Source organism: Balaenoptera ricei, chromosome 3 (assembly GCF_028023285.1).
Source record: "Balaenoptera ricei isolate mBalRic1 chromosome 3, mBalRic1.hap2, whole genome shotgun sequence".
Classification (NCBI taxonomy): domain Eukaryota; kingdom Metazoa; phylum Chordata; class Mammalia; order Artiodactyla; family Balaenopteridae; genus Balaenoptera; species Balaenoptera ricei.
The window spans coordinates 168938679-168964928 of NC_082641.1; the positions used below are offsets into that span (position 1 = coordinate 168938679).

The 26250-nt window shown below is 55.2% G+C and overlaps 4 protein-coding genes across 11 annotated transcripts in view; 1 reads left to right on the forward strand and 3 right to left on the reverse strand.

The window, feature by feature from the left end:
• Nucleotides 1-621: 621 nt before the first annotated feature.
• Nucleotides 622-9422, reverse strand: YJEFN3 (YjeF N-terminal domain containing 3). The gene is made up of 6 exons (XM_059918018.1): nucleotides 9035-9422; nucleotides 4903-5011; nucleotides 2912-3022; nucleotides 2562-2675; nucleotides 2332-2482; nucleotides 622-885 (listed from the first exon to the last, which is right to left on the reverse strand). The coding sequence occupies exons 1-6, from the start codon at nucleotides 9148-9150 to the stop codon at nucleotides 680-682; spliced, it is 807 nt and encodes a 268-aa protein (XP_059774001.1). The 5' UTR covers nucleotides 9151-9422; the 3' UTR covers nucleotides 622-679.
• Nucleotides 9423-9681: 259 nt separating this feature from the next.
• Nucleotides 9682-17965, reverse strand: NDUFA13 (NADH:ubiquinone oxidoreductase subunit A13). Its single transcript, XM_059918017.1, has 5 exons — nucleotides 17834-17965; nucleotides 11982-12060; nucleotides 10560-10631; nucleotides 10092-10161; nucleotides 9682-9874 (listed from the first exon to the last, which is right to left on the reverse strand). The coding sequence occupies exons 1-5, from the start codon at nucleotides 17925-17927 to the stop codon at nucleotides 9755-9757; spliced, it is 435 nt and encodes a 144-aa protein (XP_059774000.1). The 5' UTR covers nucleotides 17928-17965; the 3' UTR covers nucleotides 9682-9754.
• Nucleotides 17966-18657: 692 nt separating this feature from the next.
• Nucleotides 18658-19622, forward strand: TSSK6 (testis specific serine kinase 6). The gene has a single exon (XM_059918016.1). It carries the CDS (start codon nucleotides 18784-18786, stop codon nucleotides 19603-19605), a length of 822 nt encoding a protein of 273 aa, XP_059773999.1. The 5' UTR covers nucleotides 18658-18783; the 3' UTR covers nucleotides 19606-19622.
• A 5509-nt stretch (nucleotides 19623-25131) lies between these two features.
• GATAD2A (GATA zinc finger domain containing 2A) overlaps nucleotides 25132-26250 on the reverse strand; it is a 99090-nt gene continuing 97971 nt past the window's right edge. For all 8 annotated transcript variants that reach the window (XM_059918020.1, XM_059918023.1, XM_059918026.1 and 5 more), the window contains one exon: nucleotides 25132-26109. In XM_059918020.1, coding sequence (XP_059774003.1) covers nucleotides 25979-26109 — 131 coding nt within the window. In that variant the 3' untranslated portion in view covers nucleotides 25132-25978. The remainder of the gene's footprint in view (nucleotides 26110-26250) is intronic.

Here is a 26250-nt window from a genome sequence, read left to right on the forward strand (position 1 = left end):
GCCAGGTCCGAAAGTCGGAGGGAGGGTCCCAGCTCCGCTGTGCACTCGGGTCGGACTCCCGCGGGTCTGGCGGCCGCTGGGGCTGTGGATGTGGGAGGGACGCGACCGCAGGCCACGCCCCGTCCAGGCCACTCCCCGTCCAAGCAACGCTCCCGGCCCGAGGTGACTGCGGTGCGCAGACAACCTCTTTGGGTCGCCCCCCCCTTCGGTGCGTCCGGCTGTATCTCCGCCCTCGGGCTGGCCTGCGTCCCCTCGTCGCCGGCTGGAAGTCCCCTCCTTAGCCCACCCTCTGTTCTCCACGTCGGGAAGTGCCTCCTGGAATCGAGCCTGAAGCTGTCCGAACCTTCAATGTTTAAGCCGCCCTTTAGGCGGCTAGAAATCCTCCATCGGGTCTAACTTCGATTCTATTGGCTTTAGGCCACCCTGAGCAGCCTGGAAATCCCACCCTGAATCTACCCTCCACTCTTCTGGCTCGTTTTCTCCGAGGCCAGCGGGAAGTCCCATTTACGTCTGCCCTCCATCCCTCCTGCCTTGGGGCCACCAGGGGACCGGTGGGAAGTTCCTCCCTGAGCTTCCCCACCCCCGCGCCGGACCCCGCGCACAGAGGAGGCCCAGGCGAGGTGGCGGTGGTACGTGTGTTTATTGGCGCGGGTCCAAGCCGCATGGGCACGGGTGGCTGTCAAAGCGCCGCGATGCAGTCGGTGCCCGTGTACCCCGGTAGGCGCAGAGCGAACTTTCGGCGCACGTCGTCGGGCACGAACCTGCCAGCCACGAAGTGGTGGCGCCCGGAGAAGCGGCCGGCGCATTGCTTGGGCGCCGCCAGCGATACGAGCACGTCGGGTCGTAGCCCGTCCTCGGCGTCGCCGCCGGTCTCTGGGTCCCAGCCTGAGGGAGGAAGGATGGGAGGCGGGGATCAGGAGCTGGAAGGGGTGCTGGCTCTCAGACAAGAAACCTGCCGCCCCATCACCCACTTCCCCTTCCCCATCAGACACAGCCTCTGCTCTGACCCGTGAGTTTGGTCAGACCTGCCTCCCATAAAACTGAGCCTCTGCCCTCAGGCCAGTTTCTCCCCGCTCCTTGGAGATGTTTCCCTCCTCCTCTGACCAGAGCTTCTGCCCTCATACTTGTCTACCTCTGCTCCCATCCTGCTGCTCAATCTTCCTCCTCCATCTGACTCAGCCTCTGCCTTCAGACGACCTCATTTCTACCTGCTGCCTTTTCCCAATCAGACCTATGCGTCTGCCTTCTGACCCGGCGTCTGTCTCTATACCTCCCTCCCTATCAATCCTGAGCTCCCCTACTTAAACTAAAGTCTCTTTCCACCCAGACCTCCCAGCCTCCTCCCAGATCCCCACTCTCTACTCAGGGGACAGACTTGCCACCATCCTCAGGCAAGCCTCCCCCATCAGACCTGTCTCTTTGCCCCAGGTTCTTGCCTCTGACAAGATGTGCCCCCCACCCCTCCCAACTTGAGCAGCCATCCTCCTCCCTCTGACTAGAGACTCTTCCCTCTGACCTGACATCCCTGCCTTCACCTTCAGACTAGATCTTGCCTTTTGACTTGGCAGGACCCTGCCCCCTCCCTCACTGGGTTGTAGCCTCTGCCATCCCTCAAATGAGCCTCCACCTTCAGACTAGGGGCCTTGCCTTCTCTTCTCCCTCTGACCTGTCTGGGGCCACTAACTAAAAGCCTCCTCCCTCTGACTTTAATCCTTCCTTCTCTGACCCTAGCCTCCACCCTCAGACTAGGGGCCACTAATAATCCCTCCTGACCTAACAGGGAGACCCTCTCTGTCCAAGGCTATCTGTTCAGACATGAGCTTGCAGTCTGTCCCCTCAGACCACCTCCTCCCTTAGACACCACCCCCAGCTCTGTGGCATCCTGCTGGTATGACCCCGGGGTCTTGTAATCCGGGTGATGTCCCCCTGAGTCTGGCCACCCCCACGGAGGGTCTGGCTGGCCAGCAGCTGTTTGTTTCGTTCTGCCCATTGCCTAATGGCTCCAACAGGCCTGGGGCGGTGGCCAGGATGAGCGGGGCCTTTGCCGAGTGAGCTCACGTCTGCCCCGGGTGACTGGGCCAGGGTGGGCAGCGGGCACACTGTTCTGGGTGTAGGGGGGAGGGGACCCAGGGTCACATGGGCACCAGCCTGGGTATTCCCCATCCAAGGGATGGACATGACCCTCAGCCTCACCCAGAGTGCAAGATCCATCCATGCTGGGGAAACTGAGGCTCAGAGTGGGCAGACAGGCTGGGACCACCAGAAGCCAGGGTACAGGGGCCTCCACCCAAGCCCTCCAGGTCCTCATGCCCCCCGCTCCACCTGACATGCCTGAGGGAATGTCCAGGCTCACGAGGGGGATGGACAGTAGCTTGAGCGTGGCCAGCGCACGCATGCACGGGCCCCCGACCTTGCCCGGCTCCACACCGGGGCCCAGCACGGCGTCCACCACCAGCCTGTAGGCGTCGTTGATGAGCCGGACCTGGAAGGGCAGGCAGGGTCAGGGGTCGATCTTGGGGCACTGTCCCCCACCAACCCCCTCAGTTGCCACCCGAGCTGACCTCCGTGGGCAGATAGGACAGGAAGGGGATGTCCATCTTCTCACACTGGGTAGTCAGGTCGCGGTGCAGCGGGTCCAGTGAGCGAGTGGGGTAGAAGATGGTTGGTTCGTACTCCTGCGGGGAGTGGGAAGGGGTCAGCGCTGGGGCCCTCCCAGGCTCCCCACTGGGCCTCTGCCCCCAGATCTGGGTACCAGGCAGCAGACACTGCCTGGCACAAGCACTGGGCATATTCTGTAACCTGACATGCCTCATCCTCCCCCTGGGACACTAATAAGAGGAGGAAGCAATTGTTTTTCAAGGATGGGTTGGGAGTGTGACCCTGGGAGGCCAAGGAAATCCTTGCTACTCACAAACACCCGCAGGTGCCGGGCACAGACCAGCCCCACTGCCCCATTCTGCTCCGGGCCGCACACGACTAGCACCGTCCTCTGCTTCCGGGAGTGGGCAGGCAAAGGGAACACCTGGCAGGGGCACAGCAAAGGCAAAGGCATGGCATTCGGAACTTCTCCTTACTCCAGTGGGGAAACTGAGGCCTGGAGTAGAGGATGGGATAGGGCTTGGGCCTGGAGGCAAGAGGACAGGACAGGAGGAGAGGGGCCAGGGCCTCTGGGGGCCTCAGTTTCCTTGTTGGAGACCCAGAGTCCTTGCCTCAGGCTCTGCCAAGCCCAAGCAGAAAAACGTGCCTCCTGCCACGACCCGAGCCCAGAGTGCGGTTTGTTTATTCTCGGCCTGAGTTGCAGACATTCTTCCACCTTTTTCCACTGCAGTGGCTGCCCCTCCCCCCACTCATGTTTCCAGGCCTCCGTCCCTCCGTCCCTCCGTCCCTCCCAGAGGCCCCACAGCTGGGGGCAGTAGGGGAGGGGGGTATTTTTCCAACGCGCCATACCCTCTCTCTCTCCGTCCGTCCCTCTCCGTTGGCCTCTGTCTTCACCTCCCCGTCTTTCTCTCTGTATCTCTCAGACTCTCTACGTGTCTCTCCTCAGATGAGACGTGTCTCTCGTTTCTGTCTTCGCCTCTGTGTCTTTCTCTCGGTCTCTGTATCTCTCAGACTCTCCTCTGTGTCTCTGTGTATCTCCCTCTCTTTTAACGCAGAAGCTAAGAGTCTCAGCCCTACCCTGACTCTCTGCTTGGCCTCAGCTCACTCTCCTTCCCCAGCCTCTATCAAATGGGAGTAACAATGGCTCTGACAGGCTTGTGGGGTCTCTACCAGGCCCAGGGTGGCTCCAGGGGGCCCAACTATAACCTCCAACCACACAGAGGGAAAGTTATTTCCTTTTTGAGTCTCCTCCCCAGGGCCTCAGCAAGGTCCTGACCCAACCTGGTCCTACCTATGACCCCACCACGCCATGCCCAGAGCCCCAGACCCGCAACCAAGTCGGGGAGAGTAATAACGTCCAGCTGGCTAGGACCGAGGGGCCTCTGGACAAACACAGAGCTTTCAGTGCAAAAACTGGACGGTTGGTCATCAATGGCCAGGCGTGAGTTTACTACACTGAGTTTGCTTTTGTGGCTTTGATTTTTATTGTTCTCTTTTCCTCTGAGCATCTCACTCAGGATCTGTTTCACTTGGAACTAGCAACATTTAAGTTAAAAGACAATTGAGTCCACATAAAGAAAGATACTAAGTTTTTAAAAAAATATACAGTGGTAATAAGAAGAGGAGGAAGAAGGAGAGGAAGAGGAAAAGGGTTACCTGCTGGAGCCCTGACTCAATCAGGCACTTTTCTAAGGCATTTGTGTTTATTAATTGGTGTCAGTTTATTACCCTTTTTCAGAGGAGGAAACTGAGGCCCAGCGTGGTTTGGCAACATGACACAAAACACTGGACGGTAGTATCGTCATTGCTATTATTCTTGCATCTCTTGCAGGCACCTCGAGGCCTGGGGGTTTGCTCCAGAGCCAAACATAGCTCTACTTCCAACCCCCCAGGGCCCTGTGCAGACCCTTCCCCACCTCTGGGCCTCAGTTCCCCCACCTGTGGCTGGGAGTTGTTTGCGGGTGCTCAGACTTCAGGAACTGACGTCCCCTCTGCTCAAGACCCAGGAGGTGGCAGGGGCAGGCAGTCAAGGGCCCCAGACCTATCTCTGTGGTTGCCTCCACGTTTGTGGGGACCCCCGTCTCTGTCCTGACGCTCATCAACACCCTGGCCTGGGCCAGTGATGATCCTCTCTGGACCTCAGTTTCCCCATCTGAGTGATGGGCTGGGGGTGGCCCCAAGCAAAGAGGGGCTTCTTGAGGGCAGAAATGACCATCCTGGCCATGGGGGTCATGCAGCTAGGCCTCCACTCTGGTGGGCTGGCCATCTGGTTGGGGTCAAGGTTGAGAATCAGGGGTCAGGTACCTTGGTCACAGCCACGGCACTAGCGTGGCCGCACCACTCCACCAGCTGCTGCCGCCCGAAGCGATAATCTTCTAGCAGCTCCCGCTCCAGGGCAGCTGCCTCCGCTGTGCTGGGGGTCAGAGTGGGGAGAGATGCTCAGAGACACAGAGAGATGGAAAGACTTAGAGACAGAGACTCAGCTGGAGCCAGAAATGTGCCACCAATGTTCCGAGCCAGGCCCGGATGCCACCCCCACCCCGTCCCCAGAGCCGAAGACCCTTCCTCAGTTTCCTCATCCATCGCACACACCATTGAACGGAAGTCTGGAAGGCAGCGGGACTTTTGAGCACAAGCCTGAGGCGCGGGAGCCCTCTGGTGGTAGAAGAAGTGCATGGCAGTGCATGTTGGTTCTATTGCCCCAAAGCATGGGATATAGAGCCTCACCCAGATGCCCCCAGCCCCCAAGGCAAGAGGAACCCAGAGGGGGGAATAGAGCATGAAGGACTTAGCTGTTGGGGGTGACGCGTGGATTTCAGGCAGTGAAAACCACTGAAAGGATTCTAGGACACTGGAGGTTAACTGGACTGGGGGTGCCTGGGGGAGGTGGGTTTTAAAGGCAGCAGAGCTTTGTTTTGTTTTGCTTTGTTTTTTTGGCCACGTTGGGTCTTTGTTGCTGCGCACGGGCTTTCTCTAGTTGCGGCGAGCAGGGGCTACTCTTCATTGCGGTGTGCAGGCTCCTCATTGCGGTGGCTTCTCTTGGTGCCGAGCACGGGCTCTAGGCGCGGGGGCTTCAGTAGTTGTGGCACACGGGCTTAGTTGCTCCGCAGCATGTGGAATCTTCCCGGACCAGGGCCCGAACCCGTGTGCCCTGCATTGGCAAGCAGATTCTTAACCACTGCGCCACCAGGGAAGTCCAAGGCAGCAGAGTTTGATGGCTCACATGGGGAGGTGGATGTGGCGCCTGCAGCTATGAGACTCAGTGGTGATCCCTCTTCAGGGACAGTGATAAAATTCAATAATTGTGGCCAGAGAAATGGAGCCAAAGTGCTTGAGGTGAAGCTCAGCCCCCAGCTCAGTGAGTGACTGAGGTCTGTCTCATCTCTCTGAGCCTTGCTTCCTCCTTTGCAAAAGAGAAGGCAGGACAGGCTAATTTTCTAGGTCCAGTGCAAAATGCAAATGTGGGGCCCCTTGATCAATAATTATTAAGAATTTTAAGATGGTGATGGCAGAGCATTAAACCAAGTGTTGGGCCCTTCTAAGAGCGGGGCCCAAGCTGGCCTTGGTCTGGGCTTGGTGGCTACAGAGAGGAAGAGCTGGCTGGCATTGAGGACTGGAAGACGTTCCTCACTCCAGAATCAGGGGCTGGAGCAGCTGGGCAGGGTCTATTGCCTGATGCCAGCTTCCCGTAGCCAGGACCCCTTCCAGCTGGGGAACGGCACTTGCCCCCAGCTCAGCACACGCTAGAGTGTAATGATAATAATAATAATTGTTATTATGATAATTATTATCATTATTATTATTATTGTAAAAGGACCAGGCCCAGAAGAGTTGGAAGAACATATAACAACTCAGATAAATAAAATGGTTTGCCCAGAGTCATGTAGGAAGCAAGTTGGAAAACTGAGCCTTCTACCCTTGGTGTCTGTCTCCAGAGCCACAGATAGAGTGTGAGCAAAGCAGAGGGAGACCTACAGATGGGCAGAGGTTTGTTGGGATGAATCCTGAGGTTCCTTTTTTTGATTCTGTGAGCAGGAGACCACAACCTTCTAGCCAACTGTGCAGTGTGACCAGGCCAGGCAGCAGGAGGGGTGGAGGTGGGAAGCAAGCATTGCTATGCAATGGGGAGTCAGGGAGGGCTTCCTGGAGGAGCTGGCCTGGAGTGCTGTGGGAGGTAATCCAGGTGGCAAGAACAGTGAGGGCCGAGGACCTGTGGTGGAAATGAACTTGGCAGGTTCAAGGGACAGAAGAGAGGCAGAGAGAGCGAGGCTGAGAAACTTGGTCAGAAAGATACTTCAGGGTCCCACACAGATGGGGAAGATGGAGGCTTAGGGCAAGGTGACATGCCTTGTCACCCCAGCGAGCAGAGCCAGATTCAACTCCCAGGTGTCTGCGGCTGATGCTGCAGGAGGTTGAAGGACCAGGTGGGGAAACAGAGCTCATGGTGGGGCCAGATGAAGAGCGCCCCCAGGACAGGCCGGCCCAGCTCCCGGGAAAGAACGTCGAAGGCGCTTTAAGAATGTGGCAGGGCTTCCCTGGTGGCGCAGTTGTTAAGAATCCGCCTGCCAGTGCAGGGGACACGGGTTCGAGCCCTGGTCCGGGAAGATCCCACATGCCACGGAGCAACTAAGCCCGTGTGCCACAACTACTGAGCCTGAGCTCTAGAGCCCGCGAGCCACAACTACTGAAACCCGCACACCTAGAGCCCGTGCTCCACAATGAGAAGCCACCGCAATGAGAAGCCCACACACCTCCACGAAGAGTAGCCCCCGCTCACCGCAACTAGAGAAAGCCTGTGAGCAGCAACAAAGACCCAGCACAGGCAGGCAGGCAGGCAGGCAGGCAGGCAGGAAGAATATGGCTCATTCCTCTATCTTCATCTTGTGACAGCTCTGTTGCCCCCGCAGGAGGGCTGGGGGAGGATCATCCATTCCTCCTCTTCTTTCTCTGTTCCAAAGCTTTGGCCTCTGGCCTCCACTTGGAACCTTATCTTCCTGCCTAACCAGTCACTGGAGAGATAACCGGGACTCCACAGGCAGAGAGCAGTCCAGGCTTAGGAGCCTGAGGGTAGGGGCAGCAGCTCCTCTGGGCAGGGGAGGGGATAGGGCAGAACTGTTATGGGACTGGGGAGCGGTGCTCAGTTTATGAGGGTGCCTCTTGCTTCTCCCAACCTCAGCCCCCAGATGAGGGAGCTGTGAGGCCCCGCGATTTGCCCACCAGCCCCAGAAGGGGCAAAATGCTCCAGGAGGGGGCTTTTTAGAGATGAAGCTCTGAGGCTAGGGTGCCTGTGCCACACGCTCCCTGCTTTCTCAGCTCCATCTGCTTCTCTCCACCCTCGTGCCTCTGCCCACCAGCCCTTCATCATTGCTCACCTGGCTGCCGACTGCAGTCACATTCCCCCAAACTCAACACAAGCTGAGGGGGCTTTGAAAACTTGAACACCAGATTTCACCACCCCGTCTCAAACCTTCTTATGGGTCCCCAGTATTCAGAGAATATTCAAATTCCTCACCTTACTTACAGGCCCCCCACTATGTCTCCCATCTCAGCCTCCTCTCCCCGTGTTCCACTCCCACCCAACACACAGCACCCCATCACTCCTTAGTTGGCATCTGAGGGCCCCCCATCCCCCACACCAGGTGAAGTCACAGCTCCAGCTTCTAGAACATTTTCTTCCCCCTGCCTAGCATGTGCTGGGTCTCTCACTGAGTCTGGACATCAGCCAGTCGCTCCACAGTATCTGCCTTGAGAAGAGGGGCTGAGTGGACAGTGGGCAGGTAGCCACACAAAGGACTGTGGGGTCTGGTTTACAGTGAGGCCTACAGCCCTGCTTGGGGTCCCATGTCACAAGCGCTTAGAGAAGGACACAAGAGGATGACTTAGGACAAGGTGGAAGGCACAACCACAGCTGCCAGCTCCAGACCCCAAATTCATCAGCCCGCTGGCAAGTGGCCTATGTATTTAACAATCACTTTAGCCCTAGGGCAGCCAGTGGCTTCCCTCCCCAGGCTTCAGTTTTCTCCTCTGAACAAGGGGTTAGTAGCAGGTGCACCATCAAGGAGTGTGTGAGCATCTGAGGGGCTAAAAGAGCTCAGCTCTTCCTGGATGGGGGACAAGGGGCATGGGCTCCAGGGTCCCTGGGAAAGATGGAAAGGGGAGGCGGGCCCTGCTTAGGCTGTGGGTAACGGGGGAGCGACCAGTGGTGCTGATGAGTAATTCATGAGGGGCAGGCCTGCTGCAGATGCCGTTTCCCTGGCAACACAGCTTTGGAGGTGTTGGCAGCCGCAGGCTTAGTCTCTCCAGTGAAATGCGGGATGGGCCTGGGATTCTCCCCGCCCCCCATCCCGGCCATGCCTTTGCCTCTGACCTACAGCCCCTGGCCCCCCAGGCCCTCTTCCAGCCATGGCCCAGCCTCCCGTCCCTCTCCCCGGCTGACCTGAGGAAACACCGCTCCTCGGGCGCCTCCGCTAGGCCCGGGCCAGCTGCGCTGCTCATGGCGGAGGTGATCTGTGCGCACCGGCAGCCACCACCACCACAGCCTTTTAAGTGCATCCCTGGGCAGAGGGGGCGTCCTCTCTCCTCCCACCCACCGTGTGTCCGCCAATCAGGAGACGCCGCGAAGGCGCTGCGCACAGCCGTTGGTCGGTAGGTGCAAGCGGACTTAACCCCACTGCGCCAGCAATGCAGCTGCCTCAGAGGATGGCGGGAATCCCAGAGTTGCGAATATTGGCAGGAAAACAAAGTCTGGAGGGGCAGCGATGGGCCGGTTACCCCTGCTATGGGATCCTGGCCTGGGAGCGAGGGGACCCGCCTCTGCTGCGCCCCTCTCCATCCCGGTGCTCTCCTATGCAGGTCACCCACCCACCCCGTACCCAGGTGGAAAAGCCCCCCCATCTGAAGGGGTTGGCTGCTGACAAGCAGGGTTTCAACAAAGGTAGGAAAAAGTCCAGGCATATTTGGTAGCCGATGCTGAAGGGTGATCCAGGGGCCATCCCACTGGCATCTTCTGCTTAGTCCCTGCACCTCCTGTGACACCCCATAGCCCCCAACTCCCAATCACTCAGTCCCTAGGACACAGGCAGGCCAGTCTCCAGAGCGTTTATTCTCTCCTAGTGGGGAGGGAGTAGGGGTCCAGTGGTCTGAGGGGCACAGGCGCCTACGTGTACCACATGAAGCCATAGGTGGCACGGAGAATCTCCTCGTTCATGCGCAGCCCGTAGAGCTCGCCCATCGTGGGGGTCACCCAGCGCGTTGTGTGGAACACGGACTCGCCCACCTGCGGGGACAGAAGGGTATGGGTGGCGGTGCAGCTAACCCCTTAGGCCCATGCAGCCTGCTGGGACCCCACCAGGCCTGGCAGCCACTGTGCCTACACCCAAAACTGCCTTCCCCTTCCGGCACTGGGCACCCACTACCCCTCTGCCCCAGGTTTTCTGTGGGAGGCTGCATTTCTGCAGTGGCCTAGACCCCCACCCTCCCTGCTGAAGACCCACCTTCCAATCTGGCACATCCTTCATGATGATCGCCTCCTCCTCCAAGTTCTCCCGAAGCATCTGGAGAACCCTGCGGGGACAGGGTGGGAGGTGGGCGACAGGCCTGACCACCCTGAGGGGCCCCTGCCTAACAAACCTGCCAAACCTGTCCCTGCTCCACCTCCCCATCACCTCCTGCAGCTTTCAACCCTGCACATGCTGACTCCTCTTCTTTCCTTTCTTCCACTGGCAAACTCTTACTGTCCTCCTGCCCGGCCCCAATGCCCCCTCCTCCAGAAGCCCTTCCATTCTCCCTCTTGGGTCTCTGCTGCAAATCAAGTTTGGGGCCCTCTCCAAGGACGATGGCATCCCCTGGAGCCACGTACAAGGTCATGGCTGTCGGTCCCCATGTGTGTTCTGGCCTTATCCCACGCTGCAGGCTGCAGCACTCAGGCCTGTAACCTCCCGACCCTGGCCCCAGCGGCACACCTCCGGTCCTTCTCTGCCTGCAACAGAGGCATCAGTGCAATGCGGGCCTCGAAGTCCTCGATCTGCAGGCGCCTGTGAAATCCCAAAACCAACACTCAGATCAGACCATGGTGGGATGGGGGGCAGATGATGAGGCCCTTGGACATGCATTACCCTGGAAAGGGGTTTGGGGGAGAGGCAAGCAAGGGGGAAGGGCTTGGGCAGTGGGCTCTGCCCACCAGCAGCCTGAGACGGGGGATGGGGGGGTGCATGCAGTTGACACAGGCAGCGTCAGTCCACAAGACTGCTGGCTTCACACTTTCTTTTCTGTTCAAAACTTTTTTTTAAATCCTAAAAATAGCCCGGGCCTGATGATTGCAGTTAACTGTGGGGAACGTTCATCATCGGGTTCTGGACTTTACAAAATCACATCCCTTTCACCGCAAAATAACCGTGGGGGGGCAAGCATCATGGGCAGCTCCTTTCTTCTCCCTGATTTTTGGCATCTCCAAGCCACCAGCCCCACCTGTGCTGGGCGGCGTGGGGAGAGCGATGCCCAGTGATGTGGCCCAGGGGGTAGCCTCCAGCCCTGTCCCCTCATCACTAGGAATCTCACAGTAGCACAAGGAAGGGTCTGGGTGAACTTCAGCCCCCACCTCAACCCTCCCACCCCCTCCCCATCCCCCAGGACAGCAGCCCCGCTCCAGGCTGCTGCCCTCACCACAGTCACACACCGTGGTTACTACTGGGTCCCTCTGGGAGACTGGGCCTGGTCTTGCCTGTCCAGTGTGGCGGCCCCAGCGTCCAGCACCCACCAGGTGCTCCTGAGTTCACTCAACAATGTTGAGCGCCCTCCACGTGCTAGGCCTTCTCCAGCACCGCCTGTGCTGGGGGTGGGCAAGCTCAAGGTGGGTGCTAAGGACACAGGACACAGAGTGGGAGAGGGTGGAGGGGCCCAGATCGTTGGGAGCCAATGAGAAGGAGCCACGTGGTGGGGCGTTGGGCAAGCTCAGAGGCGGCCAGAGTCCCAACCAAGGCCGTTGCAGACCTGGGTCCCTCAGGCCCTGTACTGCTGGCCCGGCCACTGTCTTGCACGATCTGCTTTTTAAGCCTTTGTATCATCATTACCTGATCACCACCCACAAAAAGACAAAAACCCACTAAGAGAGTGCATCACGGGCCTGTCCCTCCACCTCCACCTCTGCTATGCTAACGTGGACCCTCGGGTACCCAGTGGTGGAGGTCAAGGGCACCCAGTAAACATCTGGAGGCGAGCTTCTTGCTTACTAGTCAGTCATTCCTTGAGGGTAAAGCCCAGAAATGGACTTGCTGTGTCAGGGCCTGCACTCCCTGAGGCCTGAGGAGTTGACAAGGAGCCCCGAGGTACACCAAGTCCACAGGCACACGTCCCCACGCTCCCCTCCTCACCAGCGCAGGGCCTACCTGCGTTCGCGGTTCCATTTCATCATGCTCCAGTACCCAAAGAGCAAGGTCCCGATGCCCACGGCGAACATGCTGTAGCCTGTGGGGAGAGGGGGCGCTGCTCAGCACCTGCACGTGGGACAGGCCACCTTGTCCTTTCTTCTCCTGAAGCATAACCCGCTCGCTGTGCAGATACTCCAGTAACATGAATGAGGGAGAAGGCAAAAGCCCTCATGAACCCCCTGCCAGAGATGGCCAGTACCGTCTCTAATGCCTATTTGTTCAGACTACTTTTTTTTGTCTCTGTGGAAAGTCCACTGGCCCCCTCCCTTGGACACCCCTCCCCCGCAGCTGCAGCCCACTCTTTATCCCATTCACCCACTCTGCGGGCAGGGACACCAGGCTGCGAGGCTGCTACACCTCTGCCCCCACGCCAGGGTTCCTGGAAGGTACAGGCCTGGCAGAGACTATGAGAGGGCCTGAGGGCCTAAACGTTTACGGTTGGGTGGCCCTGGCCCCGCCACTGCCTAGAAGGCTGTTTGGTTCCCTTCAGCCAGCTGGTCCCCATGGGGAAGGATGGTGTCCACGCTGCGTCCCAGCTCCACGGAGGTTCTGGCTGCCTGGGCCACCTCCCTGTGTGTTGCCCACAGGGGGCTGGATGGGGCTGCCGGAGGCAGGTAGTGCCCTGCAGGGGCTCCCAGGTGCTGCTTCCTCCCGGCCCGGTGGGGTGGAGCCCCTTCCCGGGACCCCAGGAGACAGAGGCCGAAATGAATATTTACTGAGAACCCGTGGGCACCTGTGCTGTAATTCTGACAGGCCATGAGCCTGCTGGGGTCTTCAGGGAGGTCTGGACGCTTGGGGCCTGGCTGGGGCTGGCTCGTCCTGCACCACCTCATCTTTCAAGCCTCAGTCTCTCCTCTGGACAGAACTCGTGGTTGCTGGGATGAATTGACAAGCTCAGCCAGACCAAGCTCCATTTAACACCCAGTAAAGGACCGGCAAATGGTGGGTAAAGCCACTTCCTGGGACTCGTGGGGGGACAAAGTGGGGGCTCTTTCTTCTTCAGCTCGTCTCCAGCACAAGGCTCCTCTGGCACCTCTGTTGGACCCAGAGATAATGAGAAACTGGCTCAATTTTTTAATCCCTTTAGTTCAACCTGTTGAAAACATGAGCTCAGGGTAAGGCACTTCCACGTTATGGGACACAAGGTAGCGAGGGCACCCTGGTTCCTGTGCTCAGAAGTAGGACCTCTCCTAAGAGGGCCGAGTGCCCAGGACCAGTCCCTAGTGCACCCATGGCTCTCCCACAGTGGCTGACCACCTGCGTTGGGCACTCAACGTTCTTTCCATTGGGTGGGAGTGTTTCATCAGAGCTGCCCGTTATTTGCAACAGCTGCAGAGAGGCCTGGGGCTGCTTCTTCCGACCAGCCCCAGGGAAATGACTGAGAGACTGTCTTTGTGAGGATCTCTTGCCCTCAACATTGGGCACCCATGTGTGGGCCCATCTGTAAGATAAATTCCAAGACTAAGGTAAGGTGGCCTTTAAGATGATGCAGCTCTAATTCATCTATTCCTCATTGACAGTGGTGAGGCTGAGGCCCCAGGCCCTCAGGGTGTGTCTGTGCCTCCAGAGCTGCCAGTCTGGTGGGAGAGGCCAACGAGGGGCATGCCCAGAAGGGGGTGCGGGCCACATGTAAAGAAGACCTAAATGAATAGAAACGCGTCCTGTGTTCATGGATCGGAACTTAACATTGTTCAGGTGGCAGCACTCTCCAAACTGAGATACAGATTCAGCTGTCCCCATCAGAATCCCAACCTTCCCGCCCCAGTCCCACAGAAATTGACAAGCAGATCGTGAAATTCATATGGAAATGCAAGGGACCAGAATAGCTGAAACCATTCTGAAAAAGAAGAACAAAGTTGGAGGACTCTTCAAACTTATCACGCAGCTGTGTGTACAAGACAGTGTGCCCTGGCATAAGGATAGACATGTACATTGATGGAACAGAGCTGAGAGTCCAGAAATAAACCCTCACATTTATGGTCAATTGATTTTGGACGAGGGTGCCAAGATAATTCAATGGGGAAAGAACAGTCTTTTCAGCAAATTGGACAACTGGATAGCCACATGCAAAAGAAGTGTGCTCCTTCCTCCCTCCATACACAAAAATTAACTCAAAATGGATCAAAGACCTCAATGTACTAAGAGCTAAAACATAAAACTCTTAGAAAACAGAGAAGTCATTCTCTGTGACCCTGGATAAGGCAATGGTTTCTTAGATATGACACCAGAAGCACAAGTGACAAAAGAAAAAATAGAATTGGACTTCGTTGAAATTTAAAACTTTTGTGCTGCAAATGACACCATCAATGAGCTGAAAAGACAACCCACAGACTGGAAGAAAGTATTTGCAGATCATATACCTGATAAGGGAATGGTATCCAAAATATATAAAGAACTCTTAAAACTCAATAATAAAATGATTAACCACCCAATTAAAAATGCATAAAGGATTTGAATGGAAATTTCTTCAAGGAAGCTATATAAATGGCCAATAAACACATGAAAAGATGTTCAACATTGTTAGTCCCTAGGGAAATGCAAATCAAAGCCACACTAGATACCACTTCACACCTACTAGGATGGCTAAAAATTTTTTAAATGGAAAGTAATTAGTGTTGTCCAGATGCAGAGAAATTCGAACTCCCGTACATTGCAGGTGGGAACGAAAATGGTACAGCCAATTTGGGAAGTCTGGCAGTTCCTCACAATGTTAAATGTTGAGTTACCATATGACCGAGCAATTCTACTCCACCTAAGAGAAAGGAAACATATGTTCACACAGAAACCTGTACAGGAATGTTCACAGCAGCACTGTTCGTAACAGCCAAAAGGTGGAGACAACTCAAATGTCCAACAAGTGGTAAATGGACACACAAAATGTGGTCCATCCGTACAAGAATATTATTCAGCCATAAAAAAGAATGAAGCACTGAAATACTACAACATAAGCATTAAAAACGTGCTGAGACAATCCCACTACTGGGCATATACCCAGAGAAAACCGTAATTCAAAAAGACACATGCACCCGAATGTTCATTGCAGCACTATTTACAATAGCCAGGTCATGGAAGCAACCTAAATGCCCATCAACAGACGAATGGATAAAGAAGTTGTGGTACATATATACAATGGAATATTACTCAGCCATAAAAAGGAACGAAATTGAGTCATTTGTTGAGACGTGGATGGATCTAGAGACTGTCATACAGAGTGAAGTAAGTCAGAAAGAGAAAAACAAATATCGTATGTTAACGCATGTATGTGGAACCTAGAAAAATGGTACAGATGAGCCGGTTTGCAGGGCAGAAGTTGAGACACAGATGTAGAGAACGGACATATGGACACCAAGGGGGGAAAACTGCGGTGGGGTGGGGATGGTGGTGTGCTGAATTGGGCGATTGGGATTGACATGTATACACTGATGTGTATAAAATTGATGCCTAATAAGAACCTGCAGTATAAAAAAACAAACAAAACAACTAATACTAAACTTTCATTGGGTTATTTGTATGGAAATATGTTAATATAAATGTTTCAGACATTAAAAAAAAAAAAAAAAGTGCTGAGAAGTCACACAAAAAGGACACAGAGTGAATGATGCCATTTATATGAGAGGCAAATCCATAGAGACAGAAAGCAGATTAGTGGTTGTCAGGGGCTGGGAGAGAATGTGGAGTGACTGCTAACGGGTAGAGCATTTCTTTTTGGGGTGATGAAAATGTTGTAAATTTAGATCATGGCGATGGTTGCACAACTGTGAATAGACTAAAAATTGGTGATCTGTACACATGAAATGGGTGAACTGTATGGTATGGCATGTGCAACTCAATAAAAATGTTAAAGATACCAGAAAAAAAGAAAGGGCCACTCGCTGGGTGCAGGTGGGAGTGGAGAGAGGAGAGCTGGGGGTGAGAGATAAAGGGAAAAGGTGGGGGTAGCAGTCACTTCGGTAGCAGCGTGGATTAAAGGCGGCCTGAGCCAGCTTGGCATGTTCTGGGATGTTGGCGCTGAGTGGGCCAGGCAGAGAAAAGGGGAGTGGGTGCCAGGCTTGGGGCCATGGTGCCTTGACAAGAGCAAGACTGATTGGGAGAGAGCAGCTGTGGATAAGGCTGGAGGACAGAGGATGAGGGCAGGGTGCAAGACAGACTGTAGGGCCTTTGCATTTACTGTTCCCTCTGCCTGGGGAAATCCTTTTCAGAGAGGTCCTTTCGCCCATTCTGGCTAAAGCAAGCCCCAGTTATCCTGGGCCTCGGCACTGACCACGATGGGAAATTATGGAGTGGTGTGTCTGTCTCCTCAGCTAAACAGTGAGCTCCTCAGGACATAGCCCAGCACCATGGATGCACTCAACAATTACTAAATGCAGGTACATAAACAAAGACCACATCCCAGAAAGGAGTGTGGTCTTATATTCCTCACCCCTCTGCAACCAGGAAAGACTGGGGTGGGTCTGTCTGTGCTGCAATGAAAGTTGGTGTCAAGGGCTGTGGTGTGAGACCCAACCCCAATCGGTGGTATCTGAGGCACATGGGAGGCACTGCTGTATTATTAACTGGAAGAGGACCAGGATATGGGCCACATTTGTGACTTAAAAATGAAAGAGATGCTGACTGTGGGAAGCCCAGGGAGACCCAAGGGCTAGGATCCTTCTGCAGCCTGGTCTGCAGCCTGGTCACAGAACTATCCATGTATAAACAGACCTCATGCCACACACCCGAGGAGTGCACTGACCTGGGTGTTAAGAAGAGACTCAGATCACTTTATATTTGTTGAATCTAGGAATGAGTCTAGAGTCGAGTGCCCATGTGGTGCCAAATCTAGTCTGTAACCTGTTTTTGTACGTCCCTCGGGCTAAGAACACTTTTAGGTTTGCAAAGTTGTAAAAAAAAGCAGCAATAGTGGATAAAGACCATCTGGCAGAGAAAGCATGAAATATTTATCTGGCTCTTTACGGAAAAAGTTTGCCAACCTTTGTTCTGGATTACAAAAAAGCCAAGAAGGGGCGGGGGAAGACCTGAGTTTTCACCTGACAATAACTTTTCTACTGTTTGAATTATAACTTTTTTTGGAAACTATGCCCATGAATTTTTTTGCTTTTTAATTGAGGCATAATTTGCATAACATGCGCAGGGTTAAATGTAAAGTTCAATGACTTGGAGCAAAGTACTCATTCTTAACTCGTTTTACATTTTTTATATTTCTCTGTTATCCTTGGGTGCAGAGTATGGGCGCCTTTTACTTTCTCACTTACATTTTTTTGTGTTGAACCCAATAAAAAAATTTAAAACGTTACTTAGAACCCCTGACAATTTTAAGAACACATAATTCTGGGATAGCCTGAAGTTGGGGGAGGAACCACTGCACATAACGTCTTTTTTTTTTTTTTTTTTCAGAACATCTTTTAAATTCTCTCGGTATTCCGGGTTTCGGCCCCAGCTTTGCTCTGGGTGGCCCTGTGGGGAGGTCGCATCCTCTCTCGGGCCTCAGTTTCCCCACCTGTGAAACCGAAACGTGGCGGAAGGCTCGCGGCGCGGGCTAAATTAACCTCAGTTTCATCAATTGTAAAATGGGAATAATTAACGGGACCGACCTCTTGGGCTGTTCCAAGGAGGCAAAGGGCTTAGTAAATGCTCGACAAACTGCAGCAGTTGTCGTTATTGTTAGTACTGAAGCTGTTGGGGATCCTGGAACTCCGCCTCCCGTCATATGGAGAGGGAAACTGAGGCTCGCTAGACTCCCCGGCATCCCGACCCCGCCGCGGCGCCCAAAAGGCCCAGACCCTGACACCCCGGCGCAGGGCGACACTGACCCGATAGTCCCCGACGGGGAAGGTTCCGCTTGTAGTCGATAGGGCCGTAGCCCCCCAGCGGGGGCATGTCCTGCTTCACCTTCGACGCCGCCATGCTTACAGGACCCTGCACTTCCCGTCGCGAGAGGAAGTTACGCAACGGCGACCAACGCCATGATGAGTGTGGCGGAAGCTGCCGCGCCGGTCTCGGACCCGGCTGCAAAACCTAGGGCGCTGGTGCACTTACCTACCCCAGTGCGTGGGAGAGCTCGGATAGCTGGGCCCGCGATCGACTGCACGCCCCCAGCTGCGGCCGTAGAGTCCTTATTTTCTCTTCTCCCACCTGGGGCGTGGCTCAGTCGGTGTCAAAGCCTGCAGCCCGTCCGGTCGCCAGAGTCCTTGCACCAAAGGACCACCCATTCACCTTCCCTCTGGGGCGATGTGCAGGCCAGTTAGAAACCTCAGGCTCCCGAGGGAGCCAGCTCTCTTCCCCATTTTCTCCCCCTCGGGGGGCCCTGTGGGCAGCCCAGGGCTCCACAGGGTCAGGGCTGAGTACACGAAGTTGGGGGACGGCTGCTACTCAGATTCGGACTCATGAGGAGCCGCCCCAATCCCAGGCACGGATTCCACTCCTGGTGGTGGTCGGGACGCCTTGCTAGTGTCCTCTCATCGGGAACTGGACCATTCAGAGTTATTATGAGTCACAAAGCCCTAGGGCCTTGGGGGGCACCACGGGGCGGGGCCTGGGCCCCCACCCCCCACCCCGAGGCGGGGTGACGCTCGCGGTCACTTCACAAGGCAGAAATTGTTACCTAGGCAATAAAGGGCACCGCGGCGGTGGGGGCCCGGGAGTGGGCACATGGGGGTGCGGGTGTGCAGGTGCCAAGCGCCATGGGTTAGGCCCGAGATCGGAGTCCGGCCGCCCACCGACAGCAGCCGCCTCCTGCTCCCCACGAGCCCCAGGCGCCACCATGTCGGGCGACAAACTTCTGAGCGAACTCGGCTATAAGCTGGGCCGCACGATAGGCGAGGGCAGTTACTCCAAGGTGAAGGTGGCCACGTCCAAGAAATACAAGGGCACGGTGGCCATCAAGGTGGTGGACCGGCGGCGCGCGCCGCCAGACTTCGTTAACAAGTTCCTGCCACGCGAGTTGTCCATCCTTCGGGGCGTGCGGCACCCGCACATCGTGCACGTCTTCGAGTTCATCGAGGTGTGCAACGGGAAGCTGTACATTGTGATGGAGGCGGCCGCCACCGACCTACTGCAGGCCGTGCAGCGAAACGGGCACATCCCCGGGGGGCAGGCGCGCGACCTCTTCGCGCAGATCGCCGGTGCTGTGCGCTACCTGCACGACCACCACCTGGTGCACCGCGACCTGAAGTGCGAAAACGTGCTGCTGAGCCCTGATGAACGCCGCGTCAAGCTCACCGACTTCGGCTTCGGCCGTCAGGCGCATGGCTACCCCGACCTGAGCACCACCTACTGCGGCTCGGCCGCCTACGCGTCGCCCGAGGTACTCCTCGGCATCCCCTACGACCCCAAGAAGTACGACGTATGGAGTCTGGGTGTCGTGCTCTACGTCATGGTCACCGGGTGCATGCCCTTCGACGACTCCGACATCGCCGGCCTGCCCCGGCGTCAGAAGCGCGGCGTTCTCTACCCCGATGGCCTCGAGCTGTCTGAGCGCTGCAAGGCCCTAATAGCCGACCTACTGCAGTTCAGCCCGTCGGCCAGGCCCTCCGCGAGCCAAGTAGCGCGCAACTGCTGGCTGCGTTCGGGGGACTCCGGCTAGAAGCCGGGGTTCCCACCATTCCCGCCGCCCCGAGCACTGCGCAAGCGCAGCGCACGCGCAAGAAGCGCGCTTCCGGAGTTCCGCGAAGCCGCCGCGCGCCCTTGCGCACGCGCCCTTTCCCCTTTCCCACTTCGACGCCGGAGGCGGCAGTCGTCCCCGTTTGGAATTCAGCGCGTCCGCCACGATCCCAAGAGCAGAAGGGCGCGTGCGCTTCCTCGGTTCCCCGAGAGAAGGCCCCGGGAAGGGGCTGGACGAGAGGAGAGGGAAACGTTGCCCCCGTGCGGAATGAGCGACCGCTACGCGGCGGGCAGTGGCTGCTTGGAGAAGCTGCTGGCGAGCGGACGCGCGCGGAGGGCCTCTGTCCACAGCCAGCCGCGCATGCCGGTGAGGGACGGCGCGCTCCAGGCGCTGCCCCCCTTGGAACTTGCAATAAACTCGCTCTTTCTCGCACCTGGCTCTAGCGACGGCCCCCTTTTACGGAGCTGGGGGGAGGGGATCGCTCCCCCGGAGAAGGCAGGCGCGGGCGTCCCATTTTAGAGAAAGGCTTGTGGAGGTTCTTGCTACAGGTCTGAAAAGGGAGTTGGAAAGACTCGAACCCAGACCTTTCGGGCTCCCCATCTTGGGCAGACTCGAAGGGGCTTTGGAGTCGTCCCCGGCGTCGTAATGGTCCTGGGAATGGAGGTGCTGGACTAGGGAGCAAGAACCCCAGCACCCTTCTGGTGTTTAAGGATGGAACAGCAAGGGGCGGGGTGCGCCTGTCCCTACAGAAACAGCATTTGCAAAAGAGGAAATTGATGCCCACACCGGTATCACTTGCCCAAGAACAGCCAGGATTTGCACCCAGATATGTCTGAAGTGGGGTGGGAAGGTGGTGGAAGCTCTCCCTAGTGAGGGTCCCTTCCTTGGTGAGGGTGAGAGCCTCGGGGGAGAGTCTAGGGTGGGGCATTTGTCTGACGGGTTCATTCTGTACTCTGTCATTCGTGCATTTTTTTGAGCGCCTGCTGTGTGTGCCAGGCTCTGGGACTCAGCCAAATGGCTTGGATTCATCCCTGCTGTCAGTGAAGGGAGCAAGTGAAAAGTAAAATAAAAGAATGGAGTGAAAATAAAATAATTGTAAGTTGTTGCTAAATGCCAGGTGGGGGTGAGCAAGGAGGGACTGAAGGGAACGACATTTGAGCTGAGCCGGGAAGGAATCAAACACTGGAAACAGCAAAAGCAGTGTTCCAAGTGTTCCCAAGACAAGATGGAGCTGGTGTGTTTGAGTAATGCTAGGAACTCCTGTAGCTGGAATGGAGGGGGAAAGGAGGTGGAGAGGTAAAAGGTGTGTGTCTGGTATCTGGAGAGAGACCCCACAGGGTCTGGGGGAGACTGGGGGTTATTTTGCCTGTGATGAGGTTACTAGGTTTGGTGACAGTGGCTGTTGTCATTTGGGGTGTATGGGAAACACCTCCCTAGGCCCTTATCCTACCTGCCTCCACCCGAGCCCCACAGTACCTGAGGAGGGTGGTCATTTATGGGTCTGACCATACCCCACCCCTGCTCCCTCACCCTCCATGGCTCTCAGGTGCCCTGGGGATTATGTGCCACCTCTCCCCTCACTCCAAATAGGCTGTGGCCCCAACCCCCTCATTTTGCAGAGGAAGAAACAGGCTAAGAAAGGGGAAATGACTTGCTCACTCAGAATAAAACCCACATCCTTTTCCCCTTGCCCCCAAAGTCCAGCCACACTACTCTCCTTTGTCCTCAACCTGCCTTGCTTGGTCTCACCTCCGAGGCTTTGCACAGGCTGCTCCCACTCCCTGCACCACTTTTCCCCTCCCTTCATGCAAGACTTGGCCTAAAAAGGTCACCTCCCATGCTACCCCATTCTTTCCCTCCTCACCCTTGTCTCAAGGTGTGATCCCAATGCCTGGGGCATGGCACATGCCTTTTTCTGTCCACTGGTTGATCTGTGTAAGCAATAGGCCTGGGGTCCTCCTGCCTCACGGCCACACCCACAACTCAGTTCAGAGGGGACAAGGTCTCAGGGACCAGGGCTGGTGTCCCATTTGTTAGGTGGAGAAGATGCATGAGACTTGCCCTCCGTCCACGGAGTAGCTTGTGCCTAATCCAGCAAAGACTCACTTGAAGGCTGGCTGTGGAACCCCGGAAGTGGGCTTCTCTCAGCCAGTGTCGGGGTGTGGGGCACCAGTCAGTATGTGTCACGGGTGGAGCAGGACAGGGTTGGGTTTAATTTCAGTCATGTCTTGTACCAGTTCTATGCCTTGCCCAGGCTAGTCATGGCCACTGGGGAGGCTGGAGGCAGAGATGCCCCAATAACAAGAAACAGCAAAATACATAAATAAATAAAAGCACCTAGGAAAACAGGGTGATGTTTACTGCACATTGGAATTCAACAAAGTGCTTACAAGTCTCATTTTTGTGAATAAAATTTTGAAACATTGTGTCAACATCTGAAAACAAATATTCACCAGAAATTGTTCATTTCGGAGGCAGCCGGGTGGCTCCCACCCTCTGTGCTTAGAATCTACACCTGCAACATCATGTCCTGCAGCAGACACCCAATGCCATGCCAATCCAGAAAAGCCCACCACTCTGGGATGGAGGCTGGTGATAACTAGGAGCCAGGCCAATGGGCAAAACCCACTGCATTCTCACTGCACTCCCCCAGCGCTGTGGGTAAACGGGCCACAAAGCCCCAGGTTCTGGTGGAAATGGAGGCCCAGAAGCAAGGCTGCGGAACCCAGTTGGGAGAAAACTAAATACCCATGACAAGTGAGGCCTGAAAGAAGCCCAAGAAGCAGGTGTCCTCTCCTTTGCTTCCCCGTTAACAAAGGGTCACCCTGCTGTCCCTTCCCAAGTTTCCAAGCTGCCCCAAAGCCGCGACAAAAACGTGGGATACCAGGGCTGAGGGGACGAAAAAAAAAAATACAGCCAACACATCATCCATTTCTTTATTGTCCTTCAGATTCTAAAACTTCCTCATGACACAATGTATAGCCATTGATTCCAGCGTCTTTGTTTACTGGAACTTCTGTTCCGGTTTGGTGGGAGATTTTTTTTTAAACATTTATTATCAAAGACTTAGAGTCACAATAAATACAAGTGACAATCTCCTCCCCCCAACCAAAACAAACCACCTCCCAAATACCCTACACTAGTGTGACTATTATACTTTCTTTGTTAAGGATTATAAAACTTTAGCTGTCCTTTAAAAAAAAAAAAAAAGCTCAGTCCAAGTTCTTTAGGCAAACGCCATGTGCAGCATAACTAGGCATCAAAGAAAAACCCTACGGCAGAGCAGCAAGGACTGTCTTTCCCATTATTTACACCCCTGTGATGATAATGTATTGTTTATATAGAAAACTCCTCCCCGTGTCTCTCCGCCCACAGGAGAGTGACTTGTGGGACACAGGAGCCACAGGATGCAGCAGGGGTGTACTGTCGCCTCTTTCATTCCCTCTGCACTGGAGTGAGCTTTTGCTTCCTGAAGATCTTATAGTACAGACAGGACCAGAGCCGCGCCCCGCCCCCCGCCCCCATGGGAAAGGCCACTCTTGACCTTGTCAAAGGTGTGGGTCCCAACAGTACACATGGGACACTGAGGACTGGAGTCCCCATGACATGGTCAGGATGGCCAGAGCCGTGGGCAGCTCCAAGTGGACGCACAGTTATCTGTGCGAGCATCCACGTGCACTCGGGCCCACACAGGCAGCCACTTCAGATGGGGAAGTGAGCTTGGTGAACCCCACACCCGAGTCCACAGAACAGCTGACGTTTTGAATAGTTTCCAGTTGCCATCGGGGGTTCCTGTCACAGATTCCCGGGCAGTTACAATTGTCATTTGGGACCGGGGGCTCCCACATTCTCTGGTTCTCCTGGGAACCAGATCCTCCTACAAACCTACAAACTGGGAGCCTACAAACTCCCAGAACTGTAGCCAATTTTGAGGGGTGGGCTTTGGGGCTGGGAGAATACCCTTAATGTTACTATCCTTCCCGTATTCAGAGAGGTATTTAATGCCTTTTCTTGCAACATTATAAATTTCATCACAGAACCATGCACTTGAGGCTTATAGAAGTTACACTGCAAAGGGGAAATTAAAGGAAAAAAGGGGGGAGATAGAAGTTCTGAGACAGTAGAAATGAATAAAGATTAAGGCATCTCACCTTCTTGACCCCCTTTTAAAAAGCTACATTTATGTCACAGTATGTCCTACTATGGGAATGTTCCTGCAATGCTGAGCTGCAGGAGGCAGAGACAGGGTCAGGGCCCGGCCATCCCGTCCTCCGCCTGTGGCGGTCAGTTTGTACTGAACTCACAAGGCCTATTCAACAGCCTGGAGAAGTCTGGCCAGGTGAGGTGAGGAGAGGTGGTTCCTGAGCATAGTGGAGAGTGAGGTTCTGATGGGGACGGGGTTCGGGGCCAATGCAAGTGGCTCAGTTTGAGCCCTGGAGTCACAAACCCAGTCAACCCCCACGGGGGTGCAACAACCGTGGTGCATCCCCAGTGCAGAGGTGACCTTGGCCCAGACGCCTGAGTTGCTGCATAGGACTGAGGTCAGTTTGCAGGGGAGACCAACGGGCACTCCTTCTGGGAGGATTTGGAAAATTTGGCCCATGTCATTGAAAAGAGAGAGCTAACAGCTCAGAGTAGTATAAGACAGGTATTTATTTGCCAGGCACACAGAAAAATGAGAGGAATAGAAATGCTTGCATACTCTTGATTTTTTGGTGTAAAAACACACCCTTCCCCGCTCCCCCACCCCTCCTGAAGGTCAATTTCCCCTTTCCCCCAAATCCCTGGATCTTGGAATGAAAGCCACCCTTCTCCTGCCCTCCCCTCCTCCTTCAGCCCATCTACATTATGTACTCAAAACAAAAATCAATGAGAAATTTAGGGTTTTACACAACAAAAAATTAGAACGCTTTGGAAAACTAGTTCTACGGCATGTCAAAAATGTCCTCTAAACACTGATAGTCACACAACATGGGAGGGGGCGGCGGCGGTTAAATGAGCCTTTATTAGAATGTTGCAGCAGTGTATTCGAAGAAGGTGGCCCTATAAAATAAGGATTTTAAATTAAGTCCCTAACTGCATGGATAGGAAAACCAGGGCTGGGGCTGAAGTGAGGAGCAGCATACCCCATCTACACACGCGTGTGCGCGTACGCGTGACACCCTCACACCTGCACAGAGCTGGCCCATGTGCAGCACACACACAACAGCTTCTGCCTTTCCTCATGGACCGATTTTTAAGGAGTGGGAGAAACCAAAACACAACACAACTAAAAGCAGACCTGATCCTTTGTAAGACATTTCTGTAGACTCTAGGGGGGTTTAAAAAAAAAAAAAAAAAAAAAAAAAGTCTGAAGGCAAACCCTGGCAGCATGGCCCTGCTTTAAGGGAAGGTTCTAAACTAGACCCAAACATAAACCCTGAAGTCTGGGGGGGTGCAGGGGCGCCTCCCCACCCAGACACACCTGACAGAAGCACAGGCCAGGGCTTCGGATGTTGTCCATCAAAGTAAGTAGGAAAAGAAAAGGAAAGAATTTAATAAAATAAACCACCACAACAAAAACCACAACAGCCAGCCCCTCCCAACTTCCCGCTCAGGCTCTGGATGTTGCTGCTGATTCTCTCCTCCCTACTCTGTTGACGGTTCTCAGCTTCCAGGATCCCGGGCTCTCTGGCTGGGTCTGGGTTGCAGTTTGTTCTTCTGCTTAAGTGTGGAAGGTCGGGGGTCTCCGGGACGAGCAGCAGCAGAGGCCTTCTGCTGGAGCAAGGGCTGGGTGGTCAGAGGCCCACCCTCCAGGGCATGGGGGCCGTGCTTGGCAGGGAACCCTGGGTCTGCACGGTTTACATTAAACTCCATCATCGTGAGGTGATTAAAAAAAATCTGTCAACCTAGAGATTGCCATGAAGGAAGGCAGTCAAAGATTAGGAGGCTAAGACAGAGGGAAAAGCAAAAACAAAACAGAATGCTCCGCTCAACTTCAGAAGCCCCGGGCGCCACTGCCCGAGCATGTCACAGTGTCTAGGGTGAGCCGTCCATGTGCCCTTCGGGGGGCCGAAGGAGAGGGCGAGGAGCAGAACCAGCCCCCAAGGTCCACTTTTCTGCTGGTGTTGGGCAAACTAAAGGCAAAGAAAGGAAGAAAGCCCATGGGAAAGGTCCCCAGTAATAATCCTGGTCCACCTGTGAAGTGGTCCCCCCACGTCGATGAGACTTTGCAGCCAAGATCGGAACTCTCACTTCCGCAGCGCGGCCGGCGCTTACTCGCCCTCTCGGGGAGCAGGGTGTCTTCCCGGGTGGAAGGTGGTGGGGCCAGGTGGGAGGGAGGAGGGAGCCTGTTCTCCACTGGGCCCGGCTCACACTATTTCCACGTGGCCGACTGGGGGATGGAGCGTGGTGGGATCATGTCCAGGAGGTACTCCCGCTGGCGGTCCACAGCTGAGGAGGTCTTGTGCACCGCCAAGCTCGGGCTGACAAATGCAAGGGCCCCGCCTGCAACAGAACAGAGCAACAGGCCACAACAGCCCCAGTCAGGGGGAGGCACCTGGGAGGACCCCAGCCTCAGCTGGGCCCACTGAGCAAAGGTGGTTCAAATACCAGCCTTGAAGCTGAAGAGAATTTAATAACTCAATC